Below are 20,258 nucleotides of genomic sequence, written 5' to 3'. Positions count from 1 at the left end.
GGAATTTGGATGCTTGCCCTGTTACATAGAAAGCTGTTCGTAACTGCTCTAGGCGGTAACACCAAACTAGAGGACGATAGAGAACTGCAATAAAACGTGCAATAAACATGGAAAACAATGGAACCGAATTCCAGCGGATCTCATACCCGGTTCAGTGAGGTGACAGATGCAGTCATCGTGGCGTTACACATCCATCATCGGCTGTTTACAAATGAGGGGTTCCATCGACGAGACGAACGTATGGGGCTCAAGTTGCACTAAGGCTGTTGCATGACATTGGACTAGAACAAGCCCCTATGTCCATGATGCTATCTCCACCAAGCAAGCCGGAACCAGATGATTTCACCAACAGCACTACCCAAGGCTCAAAAGACGTTATTTGGTACCAGGATGCCTTGGAGAAAGTACCCGATATCGCCCAACAAATCTTAGTAAACTACGCTGGGATACCGGAGCCCGAAGTCCTGGACCATATATATCGAGTGAGAGAGAAAGCATGGAACATGTACTCACCCTCCCCTATCTCGTGGCGTTCAAGCCCACGAAAATCAAAGCACATAATATACACTAACAGCAAGATCTAGACTACCGTACCCCTGCATCGGCAACTTCAAATTCCTCTCCTTCCCCAACCCCCTCTCCCCCGTATACCCCGAAGCGCTGGCCCGGATTCGCACGGGCCACCGATTCCTCGACCTAGGCTGTTGCGTCGGGCAAGGCATCCGCAAACTCGTATACGACGGCGCGCCAGCGGAGAACCTAATCGGAGTCGACTGCGAAGGGCGATTCGTGGACCTCGGGTATGAACTATTCAACGACCGAGGGTCTCTGCGCACGGAATTCTATGTCCAAGATGTCTTTGACGAGAACTTCCTCTCCCATCTCCGTGGCCAGGTTGATATTATCTACCTGGGGCTATTCCTTCACTTGTTCTCGTTTGATCGGCAGAAGGTGATCATGGCGCAGGTGATGAAGCTCCTGCGGAAGCGCAAGGGGTCGTTGGTGTATGGTCGGCATGTTGGAGGGAGTGAGGGAGGGGTGCTGCGGAATGAGGCCTTTGGGTGGGACTTGTATTATCATAGTCCTGAGACGATTAGGGAGTTGTTTGAGGTAGGCGGGGATGGGGAGTGGGATGTTCAGGTGCAGTTGTATGCGTGTGAACTCAGGGGTTGGGAGAAGGATGTGCAGGGGGATGGTGGAGGGCAAGATGAGCAGATGGCTTTTGTGGCTCGGAGATTGTGATAACTTGGATTTTCTTATATATAGGGGTCGGGATTTCACGGTAATGGAGCAGACATTGTTCGAGCATGAAGTCGCTGTATCTTCCCTGGACTGTGGCAGGCAGTCTGCGATATAGGGCTACAGGGAGTCAGATGACTGAATTGATACTGGTGCAGCACATTTATAGTTGCAGTACTATCTCCCATATTCCTGGTTCTATTCGTCTCATTATCTATGGCTCAAGTTTTGAAAGCGCTTGCACGTCTTCCACAATTGAGATAGAATGAACGCCACGGTGACTATATCGATTCCTGATTCGTTCTTACCACTCAACCGTGAAATCCCTCTGAACCGGCAAAACACCCGCATTCTCGTACGATCGAAAAGTAGCAATCCACGACTCGTAGGTATTATCAACGCGCGACCAGCCCATCTTCCTTGCCTTTGACACTGTACTCATGAATGGCATCTTCTGCTGCGACGGCGTAATATACCAATTCATCAGCGCGAACGAGTCCAGCCGGAAACTCTCGACTTTGCCTCCATACTTAGCCACAATGTGCTCCCACACAGGCCCCTTATCGCTAGCCCACTCCGCCATGTCCATGGGAGCAGTCTCCTCCGTCGGAGTTTCCTGCGAATCCAGCGCCACACCAAAGTACTGACTGAACATATTCCACAGGAACCGCCAGACGATGACGGAGCCGTTGATGTGGTTGAAAGCTTCGTTACCGCAGTGGTCCTGTGTCGCGGCCCAGACAGTCAAGCTGGCGATGGAAGGCGCGTACGACATGTCTTCTACTCGGTTATAGCTCTCGAGAGTTCCGGGCCAGCGAGGAGTGGTGCCGAGTTCGCGACAGACGAGAAAGTACTGGGCGATGGGGATGGCTTCGTTGATGCCGCCGACTGTGTGGTTGTGTTAGATTTCGGTGGATGATGGGGGAGGAGGTCCTCGTACATTGCGGAGTGAATCCGAGGATGCCCACTGGTCGAATGATATTGTATTGCCAGGCATTTCGGCGGTTCTGGATAGCGAACAGATCGTCTTCCTGCTCGTAGTAGAAGATGGGTTCCGGGCCTTCGTATCGAGGGAGGTTTTCTACTGTGGGCGAGTGGATCTCGCGGAATTGGAATCCGTAGTGCTGGAGATGTGTTAGTTGATAACCTATTTCTTCTATCCTCTGTTTCTACATTTGAACAGCTAGACAGAGGGGGAGAAATAACAAGAACCAAAGCTCTCTCTGTAACTTCTTACCTTTCCACCAGTCTGCAGAACGACGCGCTCTAATTCCGGACACGCGACATCGACAGATTCCAGAAAGTTGCGGAACAGCGGCCCGTTCTTCTCCGGCAGCTTGTCAAAGTCATTGTCGTGGATGTACGAAGTGAAGAACGCATGTGTTACATCCTTGCAGACATCCTTGATTTGGTCTTGGATTGTCTCTGCAGGCTGCATGAAGTCGAGCGCGATGAACCGCACTCGAGGATCGACGTAGTAGTTCTTCAGCGGACTGCGTGACGTGATGACGATCTTGGACCTGTGACAGGTCAGTTGATGAATGGTTTTGCTGTTTGATTGTAGTCACCATTCTGAGCTTGGCTGTCGAATCAGATGCTCGACGATGGCTAGTCCGCTGATTCCATTGGCGCCGGTCACGAAGGCGATGCCGGGCACAGTGGGAGACATGCTGAGGGAATCTTTTTCAAAAGAAGAAGGACGAAGGCTTGGACACAGGAAAAGAGACAGTTGCTAATAGATACTTCGGAATTGCCCTTAGTAGGGGATTTTGAGATCCCTTATATATTGCAGTCCAGATCAATCAGAACATGCAAAACCCTTGCCCATGATGCCAAGATCATGACTTGAAGTCTCTGCTATTCCCCACTTTCAAAGTTCCAGCCATAAAAAGACCGCCCATATTGCTATGTCAGTGTTGACATATCGACTCTGCTCTACCCGACGATATAGAAACCTATCAAATGGGCTCCATCTTGGATCCCGCAGGCTTCCGGCGGGGGAACGTTTTGAGCGACGCGGTGAAACGCAGCGGGCGACAGAAGTGGGTGATGATCGGCGTCCTTTCCACCTAGAATTCTCCTTGGCATGGAATTTGTCCGCTGGAATGTCTGGACTAGTACGTCGTCCTTGTAAATTGCCCGCATTCGTGTCTCACCTTTGCAGGGGTCAGATCGGAACGAGGTTATCCGCAGAGACCGAGATGCCATGGCCTGGTTTGCGAAAAGCCGAATGATTTCCGCTTTTTGGTTCTCTGACAGAATATTTTGCTCTCTTTTTTTCTTTCTGTCTATCTTTAGGCTTTTTGCGGGACTTCTATCTCCCTTCTACCCTGACCACACATGCCTATCAGCATCACGGCTAGTTCGAAAATTCGGTTGGTCTTTACCTGGTAAAGGATTTCCCACGCTTGTGAGGTCTTTGTTATAGAATTCTAACCTATATGCAGTTATCGAGATCGTGCTTGCGTCTGGCGTTGTCACCATCGTTGCTTCAGGGTATTGTCGACCAGAATTCATGGGGATGGAGACGCGTCGCAGAATGCTCTCACTCCCCTGGACTGGGAGGCGTTCAAAGGAAGAAAAGTTTCGGTCGGTAAAAGCAATGTCAAAAGCTCGAACCCACGCCCTGGTGGTACTTGGGCGGAAGAAAAACCCTTAGACAAGTGGCGGATTCCCGCATTCAATGACGGAGACAAACACCGAAATGATCATTTTGAAAACATGGACCCAAAGATATTCAGAGAGGACAGAAGAAGAGCCTGAGATCGTTGTACGTAGCCAACAGGGGCAGTCCGACTATATCAGGACTTTCCTGACAAACAATGATTAGTGAACAGGCACGGACATACGCGAGTGTATGAGCGAGCATGAACTCACTCCTCAAAGGCCTATCTCCGTCTAGTCGATCACCGTTCGGACATATGAGGTCTTTCGGTCCATCTGGACTCGAAATCCGGCGCCCTCGACGGACCAACCCTTAAGACCGGTAACTCCGACGGGCCGATATGTCCATTTCAGAGAGTATAAGAACGCCAACAACTGCAGCGTCAAACCGGATGAACCCTTCAAGATATAAAAACCTGCTGACCAGGACTTTGGATCTCGATACACTATTATCACGAGAATCAGAATTCACTCCGATCGCCAACCACCGCAAATATGGCACAGGAATACGGCAAAGACAAGCCCGAAGGCTTCTCAAACCGCATCGAGAAAGTGGCTATCGTCGGAGTAAGCGTCACTCCCCAGTGGGAAATATGAGCTCGCTTTCTAACACTGCAACAGGCGGGCGGCCAAGTCGGAAAGCATATCACAGAGCACCTTCTCAAGACCGGAAAGCACACCGTCACTGCCATAACGCGACCAAACAGCACCAGCCAGCTCCCCGAGGGCGTTCAAGTCGCGCGCGTCGACTACAGCGGCGACGATGATTCGGCCCTAGTAGATGCCCTACGAGGCCAGCAAGTCCTGATAATCACGATGGCCGTGATGGCACCCAGAGACACGACCGTCAAACTTATCCGCGCGGCCGCGAAGGCCAAAGTACCCTATGTCCAACCTAACTGGTTCGGCCACGACTCGCAGAACCCAAAGCTCCTGGACGAGAGCATGCTTAGCCATCGGAGCGCATGCGCAGAGATCGAGAGGCTGGGCGTGAGCTCCTACCTGCTCCTGAACTGCAACTTCTGGTACGAGTTCAGCCTTGGAGGCGGGCCGGATCGATACGGATTCGATTTCCACAAACGATCGCTGATTCTGTTCGATGATGGAAATACTGTGATTAACACGAGTACTTGGCCGCAGTGCGGTCGGGCGCTGGCTAGCTTGCTGAGTCTGAAGGAGCTCCCGGACGATGAGGCAGATAAGTCGCCTACACTGTCGCGGTTCCGGAACGGCCCTGTCTACGTGTCGAGTTTCCGAGTCAGTCAGCGCGATATGTTCGAGAGCGTCAAGCGTGTGACAGGGACTACGGATGCCGACTGGACTATCACGCATGAGTCGTCCGAGGAGCGGTGGAAGGAGGGACAGGCTGTCGTAAAGCAGGGTGACTTCCTTGGAGGGTTTGCAAAGCAGCTGTATAGCCGGATGTTTTTCCCTAATGGTGATGGTGATTTTGAGTCTAAGAGGGGGCTGCATAATGGATTGCTTGGACTGCCGGTTGAGGATCTGGACGAGTATACTGCTCTTGGTGTCCGGATGGGCGAGAACAATGAGGTTGTCGTGTCTCATTAAAGAGAGCATGTTGTACATTATCATTTTGTGAACTACCCCTGCAAATGAGAATATTTGGTCGTCGCATGTCGAATCTAAGGATGGACTGATCTATGTGGTTCTGCACGAAGGCCACGTATTAACTGAATTTAGCATATCCACCCTATTACGCAATTCGCCCAATTTATCACTAAGTATAAGGTGACCTCATCATAACTGCGACTCTTCCATGTTTCATTGACGGTTGGCAGCTTCTGAAAAGCTTAAAACAAACTTTTGGCGCTATAAATAAGTTAATTAAAGGCACATAAACCACGCCTTTAATGAATCAAGTTTCTCCCCCCGATAACCTTCCATAAACCCTGTTGCAACCCCAACTCTAATAATCCACAGCGCCGATCACAAACCTTCTCCCCAGGCGAACGGATTCAAGTAATATTCACCAACGTAGTTATGCACCATATCCCCACCCGCGTAGACAAACGTCCCCGTAGCAGGCGTAATCGAGAGATTCTGCAGATACTGGATAGCGGGCTCCCTGGCCCACAGATGGTACGCCACATGCATAAGTACATCCACGAGAGTTGCGCGCGCCGTAATGAATGCCAACGCAACGATGGCCTGAGACTCGACTGGCAGGCGACGAGCCAGGAGATAATGCAACATGCTAGCTCTGTATTCGCGCTGCTTGGTGGCCGGGAAGTTGTGCTCCACGAAGCGGTCCATGACTGTGTGAGGCGAGGAGGCACGCAAGAAGGAGATTGTGCTTTGCAGAACGGCCCTCTCTAAACCCTGGGACGGTTGGAGCGGCTCGGTCTTGGTTAACTCTGCGTTTATGGTCTGTCCCGCGGTAGCGAGGAGTTTGTCTAAGAGGGCGTTGTCCGAGATAGATAGGCGGCGGGATTCTCGATCTGAGTTTGTCGGCGATGGAGAGGACTCTACGTCAAAGGCAGTCTTGGGGTCTGGTTGTTCGAAGAACGAGGTGTAGAATCGGAAAGATAGAGGCTGGATGGTCAGGGTCGGTGGAGGATTAGATGTTGGAGATGTCGATGCGTGGAAAAAGATCGGATCGTAGTGAAGACTGGGGGGAGGAATATATTTGATTGACAGGGGGAATATACAGTTAGTAGCAAGCTGAGACAGATACTCTCGGAAAAGAGGCTCCAAAGAACTGTCACGAAGCACAACTGTTATTCACAGCCCACACAAGGAGACAAAGGGAATCACTAACCGTTCGACCTTGGTTGCATTACGCGGATTACTCCCAACTCGGACTTCCGGTCTCTGAAGGTATCTCAACTTTCCGCGAAAGCGAATCCTCAGCGCCTCTTTGACAATGCGAGGAGCAGAGAGCACTCCGACATGCGTCCATCGAGAAATGAAAGTGGCGATTGCAAGCCCCGTAGCAGACAGCGGATCAACCGGTGTGCCCCAAGAAGCCAGTCGACTGGTAACCTTTACCTGACCCTCGGGGGTATTCGAGCTCATATTAGACTGCAGCGCAGGACCTGCAAGAGGATCTACAAACTTGGCCGTCATAGCTCCTCCAATCTTCTCGAACGGTGAACCGAAGATCATCTTCTCCCAGGATCCCTTGTAGTGCTTGCTCCTGGGCGCAGGAGACAGGAATCGCAGAGACAATGACGTTCCCTTGGTTTTGGTCAGAGCTGTTGTTTCAGTAGGCGGGCTTTCCGGGTCATCGATGGCCATGTCATCGCCTGTGACGCGGAAGAAGAAGTTGCGTTTCTCGAAGAAAGAGTTGTTGATCTCCATGATGACTGCGGTCAGGTTACGGTCCGAGTTGTAGAGATACCAATAGCTGATGGCGCTTTTCTGGAAGCACAGGAACCGAGGGACGCTGATGAGGTATGCGTAAGGGAATTCTTGCGGGTCTTCGCCCTGAAGGAATTAAATGGTTAGTTTCACGGCATCTATATATAATTAAACCTCGTACTCACTTGTCTTTCCAAGAATAAGTGCAGCTTCTCTTCCAAACAGCGATCTCCACTCCCCGGATCCAGATAATAAGTAGGATCAATGGTGAACCAACACTTTTCCCGTTGACTTTCGTAGGCTGGCCGATTGTCAATAGAAAGGAGATTCCCGATGCGGCCACGAAGACCGACAGGAATTCCAACCGTGAAGTAATCGTACCAATAGTTGTACCGCTCGGTTACAGGAAACCTGCGAGCGTGCGAAAGCCGGGCAGGGAAGAGGAGTGGCCGCCCTAGGAATTCTTTCTGCGCATTAGGGTCAAGCACGATCAAACGTCGCCATAAGTACGCAGACACAAGGAGCTTCAAGAGGAGGCACCCCATTACAATGGACACGACCAATCCTGACAACATGAGAAGTTGTTTCCAGTCTGGACAGAGGTTTGTTAATAGCAAGCCGGCCGAGACGAACAGACAATAGGAGATGATCTTCCAAGACATCGTGGGAAATTTCTCTATGGAGATGAGGATTTTGAACGGCAAAGATGACACGTACTAATATCTTAGGACCGGGGACAGCTCAGAGCGTCTCATTTATCACTGTCTGAATAATTGTGATCATATGCTCTTGCTCGGTTCAATTTCCATTCGTCTGGTGATCCTGAGGATCATCCTGATGATCATCCTTTGTCCAGACCTCATCCAAATCCCTGACCCAGCAAGGGCGATATTATGGACACATCTGCCTATCTTTCTCTTCCGAAATGTCGACATCCCCGCCACAGCGAGTGGGTCTCATGGTGGGAGTCCCCAGTGCAGAAAGTCGAAGTGGGTGCTTTGCATTCCAGTCAAAATCGGATTGACGGGTGATGTCTGGGAGGATGAGCGTGAACTGACGTGGATTCCCTTGACAGGTGTCATTCATGTCAGATGAGAAGTGGAAGAGTCTTTTAGGAAGGTTTGAGTATATTGTCAGTGGAGAACAGGGTTATTCACAGCTGATTGGAGACGAAAGAATGGGTTAGGCGGGTACGAAAGTTCATAGTTTATTTGCGGATGGGCAAATGGATCCAGTAGAGAAATGCTAGCAGCCCTGAATCTTGATAGACCAGGCCCCATTGTCTTCCATGGAAAGCAGAGCAATACGTTCACAGCCTGAATGTTGTTTGCTAGAGCAGTGGTGGCCACGCCCTTACATCAATCGGCCGTTCGCGAGTCAGTCATTACCGCTTCCAATATTATGCATGCTTCCTGACAGTCTCCAATCAGACCGGGTTGGACGGAGATCGACCCCTTGCAGCTGAAAATGCACCCGGTCTGATATAGATATGTTCTCACATCCTAGCTTGACCAAATAGCCGCATATTTCTCGATTTGTACACTCGTGCACAAACCCATTAGGAAACGGCCATTGCGCATGAAATGATGAACAAGGCTCCGATTCGGCGAGGCGATGAATTGACGATTTGACCCTTGGAACAAATAGCTGTCTCACTTTCTCCGGCTCGACGAATTTTCTTATCTCCAGATAGGACGTTTGCGAGAACGAACTCTCCGTCGCCCTGACTTCATGTCGGAACCATGTCCACCGTGATCTTCATGCCCGCACCCAATCGGGGAAGTAAACTCAGCATGCCGACGTCTGACATTCCGATGGTGGAGACACCCGTTATACTCAAATGACCTAATCAGGAAACAGTCTACACGTCAAAGATGGGATTGAGAAGGTTGTCCGACCTCGCACGCAATCTCGGGAACCTGGCTATACCGTGAATTGAACGGCTCTAAACTCCAGACAATCCCTCGCAGAAGAGAGGACTTCCATATTGCCACATCTTAGCCTTCTAGATCAAGACGCATATGAATAGTGGCGTTCTTACGCAAGAGCAAATGCCGAGGTGCAGAGGCCGTGGGAACTGGTGTACGCATGTGCCTACATCTCCCTAAGCAGGTTCGGACATATAAACTCCATCCAGACGCAGGGAAGCCTGGTCGGATCATCAGACGGTTTACTTTGACTTCATTGTTATGACCCTTGAGACACAGGCAATCATCGACCATGACTGATTCGAAGACCCTTCCCCCCAAGAAAGTCATCGTCGTGGGCGGTGGCTTTTCGGGCCTGGCAATGGCATGCCAGCTAAAGCAGAATCTCCGATGTGATGACTTTGTAGTGTACGATCGAGGGTCAGGGTATGGTGGGACCTGGCGAGCCAACACTTGTATGACTTAGCCCTTATGGAATATGAACGGAATCAGGGCTGACGAACAAACGCAAAGACCCGGGGTGTGGAGTTGATATTCCAGCTGTGCTCTACAGTCTTTCTTTTGCTCCGAATCCTGATTTCACCAATCTTTTCCCCAAACAGAGCGAAGTTTTGAACTATATCGACGGCGTGGTCTCGCAGTTAAACCTATCTCGACACTTGGTAGGGAATACCAACTGGATTGGCGGGTATTGGAATGAGAATACCAAGACCTGGTCGGTCAAACTCCGAGATTTGAAAACAGGTCAGGAGTATTTCCAGACCTGTAGCGTACTGATCTCGGCCGTTGGCGCTTTGACGGATCCTATGCCTTTCAACGCAGCGGGCAAGGATAGGTTCACTGGAGAAATCATTCACACTGCGAGATGGGACCACAGCGTTTCTCTCCGCGATAAAAATATCGTGGTCATTGGGAATGGAGGTATGTTCCAGTTTTGAGGCTTTTTCTTTCCTTTCAGGAGAAGTCGCCAACTAACAATCCCTCCAGCCTCGGCCACGCAAGTAGTGCCTACTATAGCAGAAGAGGCTCGCTCGATCACCCAATTCATACGGGTAGGGTCTCCTACGCTACAGGTTTTCCTGCTTGGACTAACGCGTTGTCGACAGTCACCGCAATATTTCCTACCAGGTGGTGGTAATACCGATATTACTCCGCTCTGGCAGATGGCTTTTCGATATATTCCCGGTGTTCTGTTTTTACTGAGGCTATTGACCTTCCTATACCTGGAAACCTCAACCCCGCAATTCAATCTCACAGATACTGGTGCAAAGATGAGAAAACAGACATCCGATATAAGTACATCGTATATCAAAGAAAGCGCACCAGGTATGATCCTTTGATCAGTTGTTAAATATAATAGAGATTGATTTTAATGACAGAAAAATACTGGCCGTTGCTGATGCCTAAATCTGAGGTCGGATGCAAGGTAAGCTACCTGCAATGATCTCTGAAAACTGTTGATACTGATCAGATATATTCAGCGGAGAGTTTTCGACCACTCTGGCTACGTGCCAAGTTTGCAGAGAGACAACGTCCACCTCACCAATGATCCAGTGGAGAGCCTCCATGAGCGCTCTGTATCAACAAAGTCCGGAACTGAATATCCGGCCGACGTCATAGTATGAGATCTCTCTATACGCCTAGTCAAACAAAACTGAATTCAAATCACCAGGTCCTAGCCAACGGCTTCTCATTGACACAATTCGACGCCGACCTACGAGGTCGCCACGGACGCACCCGAACCGAGCATTGGAAGGACATGGGCTACATTGAAGCATTCAACACCATCGGCATGTCTGGATTTCCGAATTTCTTCTACATTCTGGGCCCGAACTCCGGACGTGGACATACTTCTGTTGTTCACTCTATCGAGAAGTAAGTCACATTATTGGGGTTAAGACATAGATTTCGAATCAAGCTAATGTGGTATAGCTATGCGGGTCTCATCACACGGGTAATCAAGCCCATAATCACCGGCTCGGCGCTGTGTGTAGAGCCCAAGCTTCAAAGCGAGAAAGTCTACAACGAGAAAGTGCAGAATGCCTTGTCGAAAACAGTGTTTACCGATTCTTGCAATAGCGTGAGTCTATCTCATTCTTGTTCATTCTTCCCGACAAACAATACTAATGAACAAATAGTGGTACATCGACAGCAAAACCGGTCGCAACTGGGTTGTATATCCATGGAGCTCATTCTACATGTTGTGGACCACTCAAATGGCCGGACTAGGAGATTGGTATTATGAGGTTAGTTCATCTGCATTGGCCTCGTGTGACACTACATACCAGAGAAGACCGAATTGCTAACTCCATGGATAGTTCCCCACGAAGCCCAAAGGAAGAGATTATGCCTTTCTCATGCTTGTTGCTGCGCTGGTTCTCTTGCTTGCTCTCGGCCTTTGGCTATATGGACTCCAGTCCCTGGTTGTTACCGGGCTTGATCCGGACGAATGGGCTGCACAGATTCCTACCTTTACGTCGTTTGGCTCGTTGTATGCCAAGATGATTTGAGGATTTTGAGCATTAGTGGGATAGGATGAGCTTTTGGAACAGCGTTTTTGGGTATAAGTCCTTCAACCGGAATATGTCATTTTTCCAGGAAGATACCAGAACGGGAGAGAAGACACGATGAACAGAATGTGTTCATTAAAATAGAGTCGAATATTAATGTACTGCCAGAAGCTTATGACTGAAAATTTACTACCCACAATTTACTGCTTCAGAGAACTACTACTTCAGACAATTACTACCACGGACAATGACTGCTTCAGATAATTACTGCTTCAGACAAGTGTTACTTCAGACAATCACTACTTCGGACAATTACTACCACGAACAATGACTGCTTCAAACAATGACTGCTTCAAACAATTACTGCTTCAGATAATTACTGCTTCAGACAATTACTGATTCGGACAATTACTGATTCTGACAATTACCGATTCGGACAATTACCGCCACGGACAATTACTGCCACGGACAATTACTGCCACGGACAATTACTGCCAAGGACAAATCACTACCTCGGTCAATTTACTACGTCCGCGGGTCTCCTAGCGACCGCGCTGGCGGTCGGGCGGATAGCTTCTTCCCAAGTTTGTATGGCACTGTATGTGGCGGGTTGGGTGGTGGAATCTCTAGAGGACTCCATGTTTGCCTTTTTTGGCTCCTGTGGCCGCTGTCCCGTACATACTACTACTGCTAAAACACTACCACTACTGACAATTTACTACCACGGTCAATGTCCTCCTTCGGTCATTGTCCGACCACGGTCAATTACCGCTGCAGATAATTATCTACTACTACTGTCAGTTTACTACCACGGGTATTTTACTACTACGGACGTTTTCCTACGACAGACAATTTACTACCAACAAAGTACTACCGGCAATTTCCTACTTCTGTCAATTTACTACCGCGGGCAATTTCCTACCTCGGATATTTCCAACCACGGAGATTTACCACCGACAATTGTCTGCCAACAATTGCTACCAAAAATGGACTTCGGACAAAGTAACACGGCATTAGCTCATTTTCTTCCTATCTTGTAAGCGCTTAGAAAGAAGGGTTCCCCCGTAGGACCAGGTGCACGTCGAACCCACGCTCCCCGCTCCCCCATTATAGTTTCTGGCCAGCAAGGTATACACCCCCGTTGTCAGGGTACGTCAGGGGTGATCCCGCTCCCATCAAACAATGATCATTCCACCAACCAAACACTCCCCACAACAAAATTCCATTTTTCCATCCCACAGCTTCCGTTTCATCCGCCCAAACCCTCCCTCCGGACTAACATAAACACGTAGACGAAGCAAATCCCATTCCCACCACGTTTCCTACCCAACAGTCTAGAGCCTCATATAACTTCCCTTTATGCTCACACCTCCACAGGTCCCAAACTCACGACAGGACCATACCCGCGGTTCGGTCGGCAGACGGCATGTCCGTGATCGACAGAAGGTGCCGAGCGGAGCTTCTCGGCTCGACGGCCGTCAAAAGCGGCCGGTAACTCGGCGAGTGGGGCACGGGATCCACGGCCCGATGGCAGGCGTTTAAAATAAGCGCAACGCAGAAAGGTTTCACGGGATGGAATGATGAAGTGCTGGGTCTTTCGATTTGGCGTTTAAGGTGAACTGTGGTTGGTTCGATCAGATCGCGAGATTGAGTACTGGGCACGAAGTCAGTTATTTTGTAACCACTTTATCCATCTCGGAACCTTAGCTCGCTTGGCATTTCGCGCTGTTTATTCTATTGCTAGCATCTGGTTCGGTCAATTAGATTTAGTGAGAGTAACTGTAATTAGTGGAGAGGGTGACGGATGCCAATGGATTGTCTCTAGCCGACTACGATACTTCGCGATAGATTTCGTCAACAATCCAGTGGTGTGATAAAAGAACATAGTTCCCAGGGAGTAGACAGGTCGGAGATGCCTGTCACATGGTGGGTACCTAGGTATGCGCTTGTCAAGCGATGGCATTGCTGGGTCACATGGCCAAGCATTTGCGTTTACTTCTTGTTATTGTTGGAAGAAAAGGAAGCGTTCAAATCAAAGCTCATAACCTCTAGAAACATGTTGGTAATTAGAACAATCTATCACTGATGTAAATTGTCTCAAACAAAAGACACAAAACAACATCGCTAGTCCACAATTCAATCTCTCAAATCATTCTCGCTTGCCACCCGAAGATATCTAACAAAACATGCCAATCAAATGTAATCGTCTGAAAATACGAGTGCTTCCGTCTGTGTATATATAATCATCCCTTCGCAAAAGAGCATTCCCTATCGATGAACGTATTCGGGGATAACCATCCCAATGCGGCTGGGTTCGCACGTGTCAGTCATAATTGCATAACAGACTTGTCTAGTCCAGACGGAGAGTTCCGTCGCGGTTCTCAGCCTTGTCAAGCGCATCCGTGACGCGAGAACCATCGCCCTCGTAGAGCAAGGAGTCGTAAACAGTGGCTCCGACGATGCAACCCAAGATCGGGGCGAAAATAGGCACGACAAAGTAGTAATTGGCCGAGCTAAAGACCTCTCTTCCATACACGATGGCCGAGAAAAGTCTGGGGCCCAGATCTCTGGCAGGGTTAATAGCCTAGAGACGAATCAGCGGGACATCCATCAAATCTAGAAAACAGATAACATACGTAGCCGGTCTGCCAGCCCAGCGCAGCTCCAATCGCAGTCATAAGCAAGAACACAGAAACCTGCTGCGACTGGAAGCGAACGCCATTGTGGGGATCGGAGATACTCAAGGACCCGAACATGAGAACCGCAGCACCGATCCACTCGGAGAACGCGGCCTCCCAGTTCGACGAGAAATGGGCCGCGGGGTAGGTCGAGAAGATACCGGCCGAATGATGACCCTTGGGACTCAAGATCGATCCTCCGGGGATGGTATACTCGGGATCCCAAGCCTCAATGGCCGAACGGTAGTTGATGTAGACCAGAGCGGCACCGACAAAGCCACCGAGGACCTGGGCGCAGATTTTACCGGGAAGCTTCTTCCATTGACCAGGCGTGGGACGGACCAGTGCTAGACAGATGGTGACGGCGGGGTTGATGGTGGGACTGGGATCGGACAGGTAACCGGAGATGCAGACGGCTGCGGCCCAGGCAATGTTGATCGATAGCCAGGTGCCGTACTGATAGTCGGACAGGAGACACTGCGCGACCACGCCGTCGCCGATCACGATCAGGAGAGCTGTGCCCAGGAACTCGGCGACATAGGGCTTAAGAGTCCTCCGGGAGAGGACAAATTTGCGAAAGAACGACATGACTTGGATTGTCGAAGAGGAAGGGGGGAGGGGATGGTTTGTTGACAGGAGGTGCGAGATAACGCCTTCGCTCACCGCCAAAACAAGAGCTCCTCATTGGGCCTAGCGCCTGCTGAGTCAGATCATAAGGTGTGGCTGAGCGCCACCCCGCCGTGGCGACTCTCGGATTACCGCTTCGGGCATTCCGTGGCTACAATCCGGAGGGAGTGGATTTATATCACCTAGGGAATACTGGAGGGCAATGTCTGTCTTGGATTCTAGGTTTTAATATGTTAACGCCTAGTCCTCCAGCTATTCAACTCAGACCACAAATCTCTTATCTCTCAAAAAGATTCTCAACGCTCCAGCTCGCTCAACGGGGCCACTAGAAGCCAAAGTCAACACTCGGGGTTCAACAATCAGTGGAGGACCAACACTTACATCCAATCTCCATATTATCTCGATCCCAAACGCTATAAAATTTCTTCAAGAATGGCCCCCCGAGTAATAGAAAGTTCCCGTCCGATGTACCGATTTGCGGGGCACACTCCACGCTACCATCACTATAGCGAACCTCGGAGAGGAAGTCATACGGCGTGATGGTGAAATTATGCCCACCTATATCGATGGTGACGTCCGGAATATCGGCTCGCGCCTCACAGGGGAGACGGGGCACACTCCAGCCCTTATTGTCGGTTACAATAGTGCGGGTCGCGTTCAGTACGTCCCGAATGCTCTCTTTAGGCAGTAAGAGAAGTGGAGTTTCCGTACTGAACCTGACCGTATGATTGCCGGGCTGGAGTTGCATCTGGTTACTACCGCTGTAAATCGCCCGTCCCTCAACTTGCCACGGCTCAATAAATTCACGTGAAACTGAATTCATCTCGACCTTCATGCGCACCAAGCGGTCGGCTAGGCGTTGGTAGTCTTCCGTGATACCGAAAGCCATCTCGCCAAGCTCACTGGATCCGGGCCGAGGCGGCTTGAGAGACAGGATGTGGGCGTCAAGGATGTCCTGCCTGGCGATATTCATCCACAGGCTTTCAAGTCCCGATTTGCTGGGGCGGTTGGAGGGTGAAAGACCAATAGCACCATCGAATAGACCGTAACCACCGTACATAATATGTAACAAGCTGGGAATTTCCTGTCCTATGCCTGACAAAGCCACAAATGACTGATTTGCTGCTTGTATCCCGGCAACGTTGAGGGTTTCGTAAGACATATTCCCAACACCGCTGAGCAGCATGCGATCACCGGTCGCGACGAGCGTATCGGACACAACAGCCGTAGACGAAAGGCTCGAGTTGTATTTGTGTGGGTACTCTTTCCCATGCTCTTCGATATATTGCACATCCTCTTCAAGCTCGTAACTGGCGGGTGCTAGCACAACCGGGCGCCAGGAAATCGCAGGAACCCCGCGAAACGGCTGAGGAGGGCTTCCCAGTGTAAAGTCGACGATAAAGTAATTATTTTGAATCTGTTCTTGTTAGATCGAGTATTACCATTTTTTCCAGAACCCAAGAGACTTGCCGTGAGCGGTGTTGTAAAAGCGGCTTTCTGAATTTTCTGAGTTTCCTTGACCAGTGGATAAGGATCCCCCATGAAATATAAGGGGCATACACAGAAAACCGTGACAAGAGCGATGCATAGTGTTGTAACTGCCAAACCTCGAAATCCAAGAGCCATTTTAGGCACTAGAATTAGAGACCCCATGAATGGATCGGTAATACACAGTGGATGGGCGAAACATGCAACCTATAAGTCATCTACGGGGGAATGAGTGCAAGGTTGCGCCCGGGTGCAACATCCGCATAGCGATTATTCCATGCTGATTGGGTCGGGTACCAAGAGAAAAACCTCTAAAGGCGCTGGTTAGACAAAATAAGCTGGTTGCTTGGCTTGGAATTGTGGGTTAACCTTGCCGTGTTAGGGCCAATTGTACACAAAAGAGTCCGGATTGATTTGGGTTGGCCCCTGAATCTGCGACACGAGGCGTATTTGGCCCAACCGATCGCCCCCGAGACTGTCCCTCTTCGGACGTCCAAGGCTGAAGCATAAGTTGTTATGAGTCATAGACGCCGGTACGGCATTTGCTGGACCTTTGTATGTAATTCTCTCTGGTCCTCGGGGATTATCAGGCACTGCTTCTCCTACGTTTGGTTCAACAAGACAAATTGAGATAGATTGCATCATTTAAGCCTCCAAGCTTCCTATGTCCACGAGTGAAAAACACGGTAACAACTAGCATGATTGCAACTTGGGCAAGCTACAAAATAAAGCAGCCTCGCAATCAATAACCTAAAAACCAACGACCTGATTTAGAAAGCATATGGAGCATGGACCCATTTGTTCCCCGAAGACAAGTAACGCCCTGGCAATGAACGCCTTCAGGGATCAATGCGATCAACCTAAACCAATCCCCTCCGGAGCCCTCAACCGGTCAATAATACCTGACGGTGTCAAAGTCGATGCTCGTGCGTCCAATCACCTTTCCCTGACTAACAGATTCAAACTTCAAGACGCCCTCCAGCGCTCCGAAGATGACTTTAAGGCTGTATTTTAGCTTAAAAACACGCCTACCCTCTCGAAGCTTTGGCTTGAATAAATTCAGGTCCATGTCGGAAAAGTCTAGAGAAATGGTGCCAACTTCGTAGACATCTATTTACACGTTAGACTGAATCGTAATTTGGAACCTGGACCTTTATCAAACGAACCATTATGATCGACCCGCTCCGGAGCAATTGCCTGATCACAAGCATAAAGCTTTACAGGCCTCACCAGACTTTCAAACACAGAATGGGACCATTTGAGCGGCTTGCGAATAGTATGCCCTTCGGAGTACTGATCGCCCTATATTGTCCATGTATAAGAGGAATTCCGGAGAAAATAATAATTGAAGATACATACCTTTGCCATTACCCAGCTAATAATCCCTCCAGTGCGTTTTACACCATCGTATATGTCAATGAATGCATGAGCTTCGTTGTCTATTCCATCCCGGAATCGAATTGAACATGAAAATCCGTAGTGGCGACGGCAGCGTTTGGATGTGGGTTGAATACCATCCAGGCCGCGTAAGGCGGCGCCTTGTACAATTGCGGCTTGTCTGACAGAAATGTTCTGAGTTTAGATACCAATAAGGGTGTGAATAGATTGTGCAGTACTCACGGATTGTCAGGAATGGTGACAGTAATGTGCCTGGGCTCAAATCGTGATCGGAAGGCCTTGCGAAGATAATGAGAGTCGCCGAATCCACCGACCAAGATAATTCTCTGGCAAATTGTTAGAGAAGAAGTAGGACAGCTGCAATTAAAAACACAGACATCGACTCATAGCAGAAAGAAGTGGCTGGATGCATAGTGTTGGGTGAATTTTACATTGATAATATCTTTATTAGTCTCCCGACTGGCATCGGTAATCTGCTGTTCAACGAGGCGCATAATTTTGTCGACGACAGGAGTGAAGATCCTGCGTAGGTCACCACTAAAAAGCAAATTGTTGGCCCAAACCAAATATTCATTTGCAATGGTCGTATCTACCTTGTCACAAGTACCTGTCGTTCATCTCCATCAAAGTATTCAGGGTCGAGTTTGAGTTTAGACATTGTCATGTTCAGAGGGAGTTCAAGAATTTCCGCATCTTCAGGATCCGTAAAGTCTCTTTTGATAATGTCGAATTTGTTCATGAACTCGCTGCCGGGGCCTTTTCTTTTCATAGGCAGTGTCTCGAAGTCACGGCCGAATCGCTCCAACATTAGATTGTAGAAGTTGCGATCCACTGCGGTCGATCCGCATTTGCCCCCTAAATTTGATTTTTAAGGCCAAATACATGAAGAAAATGCGGGATTATGAATTGAGCAAACATACCTGTTCCCGTGCAAATCTCCTTGAATTTCAATGCTGGCGATGTTTCATCGACTAAATAAGTTGTAATATCCTGGAACATGAGCACATGCACGATGCAAGGACCGATTTGGAGACGTACCACAGTGCCGCCACCACAGTCACAGATAAGCACACCATCTCCAACCTAAAAGCCTCGTTAGTCAAGAGGCCAGTAGTAGATATGTGACTTGCCTTTATTGATGCTCCCAAGGGATTGATCGTATATTTCTGCAGCGCCGTAACTGCCGCCGCCTCAGGTTCGTTGATCAGAAAGATTCGGTCATTTGGCCGTGTCACAGAAGCACCAAAGCCTGCCTTCTGGGCCACCAGCCTTGTGTCAGATCGCGCTTTGTCAGACCAGATTGCGGGGACTGTAAACCAGAACTCCAGTGGTGTGATACGTAGCTCATCCTCGGTGATATGCTTGGCAATCGTCGTGAAGATGTGCTCGCGTATATGAGATAAATAGTCAGCGATGACTTCAATGGCCAACTTCCCATCAGGTAGTCTTAAAATGCCAGTCTGAGAGGCGGTTTCAAGAGTAACATCGTCGTACTTAGTAAACGGTCTTCCTTGATCAAGAAGAAGCTTTGTCCATGAGCATGCTGCCATTCCGGGTTGAACCTGGTATCCCCACATTTCATGGGAAAGGCCTGGATTCTCGACAGGGTATGCAATTCGGGACGGGGTTTTGATCACAGTATCGGTATTCCTAGATGGACCGGGCCAGGTAGTGATGAGTTTGATGTCACTCAGGCCGCCTCCTTTGGAGCTGACATAGCTGACGCCTAGATGAAATAACCATCAGCTGCCTGGTTCTATGACGATGGAATGACTGGGAATAATATGTTACCTGTGAAGGTGGTCCCATAGTCAACACCCACAATAATCTTGTTGGATTCAAGAGTAGAAGGACCTGTAAGGTCACCAAACGCTCTCTTTTTGGGCATTTGGACGTTGGTAGAACCGAGGTGAAAAGAAGTATCTCATGAGGGAGCGTTGTCCGGGGTGTTAGAGAGAAAAAGGAAAAAGATTGAATTGTAATTCAATTCTTTTTGATGAATACAAACGGTGGTGGCTGCCTAATGCTGAAGGGGTGAATGACAGGCAACTGGGCAGCAAGGTGTAAAGGTGAAAGAGGTGAAATGTGTGAGATATGAGAGGGGAGATGTAAGGTGGAAGGGAAAGAGCAGTACCTAGTGCGAGCACCTGACTCCAGGGGAGGTTGATCTTAACGCATTCACTCTCAGCACCTTCTTTTTCCTCCCTTCAAAAAACCCCCGATATTCACATCTCTCGCTCTTTGTAACCTGAGGCAAACCTCTCCAACTGACTTCACAAACATCTTTTCTTTGGCTTCATAGCAAATATCATATGTCATAGTCATGGCAAGCAATCGAGGAGACCTTGAACAAGCTCAACATGCTGTAAGTCCTTCTGCAAGCCTCATCGACTCACCAATTACTC

At 49.3% G+C, this 20,258-nt stretch overlaps 9 protein-coding genes across 9 annotated transcripts; 4 read left to right on the top strand and 5 right to left on the bottom strand.

Moving 5' to 3' along the window:
* Positions 1 to 305: 305 nt before the first annotated feature.
* On the top strand, positions 306 to 1,242 carry P170DRAFT_360968 (class I SAM-dependent methyltransferase; the record flags this gene model as incomplete). Its single annotated transcript, XM_024844444.1, has 2 exons — positions 306 to 505; positions 585 to 1,242. 2 exons carry the CDS (start codon positions 306 to 308, stop codon positions 1,240 to 1,242), a joined length of 858 nt encoding a protein of 285 aa, XP_024703816.1.
* A 301-nt stretch (positions 1,243 to 1,543) lies between these two features.
* On the bottom strand, positions 1,544 to 2,908 carry P170DRAFT_427594 (SDR family oxidoreductase; the record flags this gene model as incomplete). The annotated part of the gene is made up of 4 exons (XM_024847784.1): positions 1,544 to 2,127; positions 2,180 to 2,363; positions 2,477 to 2,759; positions 2,808 to 2,908. 4 exons carry the CDS (start codon positions 2,906 to 2,908, stop codon positions 1,544 to 1,546), a joined length of 1,152 nt encoding a protein of 383 aa, XP_024703815.1.
* A 461-nt stretch (positions 2,909 to 3,369) lies between these two features.
* Positions 3,370 to 4,017, top strand: P170DRAFT_212522 (uncharacterized protein). The gene is made up of 2 exons (XM_024842821.1): positions 3,370 to 3,629; positions 3,687 to 4,017. Exons 1-2 carry the CDS (start codon positions 3,446 to 3,448, stop codon positions 3,896 to 3,898), a joined length of 396 nt encoding a protein of 131 aa, XP_024703814.1. The 5' UTR covers positions 3,370 to 3,445; the 3' UTR covers positions 3,899 to 4,017.
* A 315-nt stretch (positions 4,018 to 4,332) lies between these two features.
* Positions 4,333 to 5,472, top strand: P170DRAFT_465832 (aromatic alcohol reductase; the record flags this gene model as incomplete). The annotated part of the gene is made up of 2 exons (XM_024852360.1): positions 4,333 to 4,470; positions 4,525 to 5,472. Exons 1-2 carry the CDS (start codon positions 4,399 to 4,401, stop codon positions 5,470 to 5,472), a joined length of 1,020 nt encoding a protein of 339 aa, XP_024703813.1. The 5' UTR covers positions 4,333 to 4,398.
* Positions 5,473 to 5,850: 378 nt separating this feature from the next.
* Positions 5,851 to 7,886, bottom strand: P170DRAFT_360714 (uncharacterized protein; the record flags this gene model as incomplete). The annotated part of the gene is made up of 3 exons (XM_024844429.1): positions 5,851 to 6,622; positions 6,683 to 7,350; positions 7,410 to 7,886. 3 exons carry the CDS (start codon positions 7,884 to 7,886, stop codon positions 5,851 to 5,853), a joined length of 1,917 nt encoding a protein of 638 aa, XP_024703812.1.
* A 1,558-nt stretch (positions 7,887 to 9,444) lies between these two features.
* Positions 9,445 to 11,458, top strand: P170DRAFT_360405 (flavin-containing monooxygenase; the record flags this gene model as incomplete). The annotated part of the gene is made up of 9 exons (XM_024844410.1): positions 9,445 to 9,607; positions 9,666 to 10,073; positions 10,140 to 10,204; positions 10,259 to 10,478; positions 10,532 to 10,578; positions 10,634 to 10,771; positions 10,825 to 11,027; positions 11,085 to 11,232; positions 11,291 to 11,458. 9 exons carry the CDS (start codon positions 9,445 to 9,447, stop codon positions 11,456 to 11,458), a joined length of 1,560 nt encoding a protein of 519 aa, XP_024703811.1.
* Positions 11,459 to 13,710: 2,252 nt separating this feature from the next.
* P170DRAFT_465831 (putative glycerol uptake facilitator) lies at positions 13,711 to 14,959 on the bottom strand. The gene is made up of 2 exons (XM_024852359.1): positions 14,299 to 14,959; positions 13,711 to 14,246 (listed from the first exon to the last, which is right to left on the bottom strand). Exons 1-2 carry the CDS (start codon positions 14,926 to 14,928, stop codon positions 14,013 to 14,015), a joined length of 864 nt encoding a protein of 287 aa, XP_024703810.1. The 5' UTR covers positions 14,929 to 14,959; the 3' UTR covers positions 13,711 to 14,012.
* Positions 14,960 to 15,207: 248 nt separating this feature from the next.
* Positions 15,208 to 16,849, bottom strand: P170DRAFT_465830 (pepsin-like aspartic protease). Its single transcript, XM_024852358.1, has 3 exons — positions 16,438 to 16,849; positions 15,349 to 16,384; positions 15,208 to 15,292 (listed from the first exon to the last, which is right to left on the bottom strand). Exons 1-3 carry the CDS (start codon positions 16,618 to 16,620, stop codon positions 15,264 to 15,266), a joined length of 1,248 nt encoding a protein of 415 aa, XP_024703809.1. The 5' UTR covers positions 16,621 to 16,849; the 3' UTR covers positions 15,208 to 15,263.
* A 498-nt stretch (positions 16,850 to 17,347) lies between these two features.
* On the bottom strand, positions 17,348 to 19,741 carry P170DRAFT_359849 (Hsp70 family protein; the record flags this gene model as incomplete). Its single annotated transcript, XM_024844383.1, has 10 exons — positions 17,348 to 17,565; positions 17,601 to 17,757; positions 17,815 to 18,013; positions 18,076 to 18,179; positions 18,285 to 18,390; positions 18,447 to 18,708; positions 18,774 to 18,843; positions 18,892 to 18,929; positions 18,980 to 19,555; positions 19,645 to 19,741. 10 exons carry the CDS (start codon positions 19,739 to 19,741, stop codon positions 17,348 to 17,350), a joined length of 1,827 nt encoding a protein of 608 aa, XP_024703808.1.
* Positions 19,742 to 20,258: the final 517 nt, after the last annotated feature.

The sequence above is a fragment of the Aspergillus steynii genome (assembly GCF_002849105.1).
Source record: "Aspergillus steynii IBT 23096 chromosome Unknown P170scaffold_5, whole genome shotgun sequence".
Classification (NCBI taxonomy): domain Eukaryota; kingdom Fungi; phylum Ascomycota; class Eurotiomycetes; order Eurotiales; family Aspergillaceae; genus Aspergillus; species Aspergillus steynii.
The sequence above is the reverse complement of the archived record's forward strand: the minus strand, read 5'-3'. Positions and strand labels throughout refer to the sequence as shown.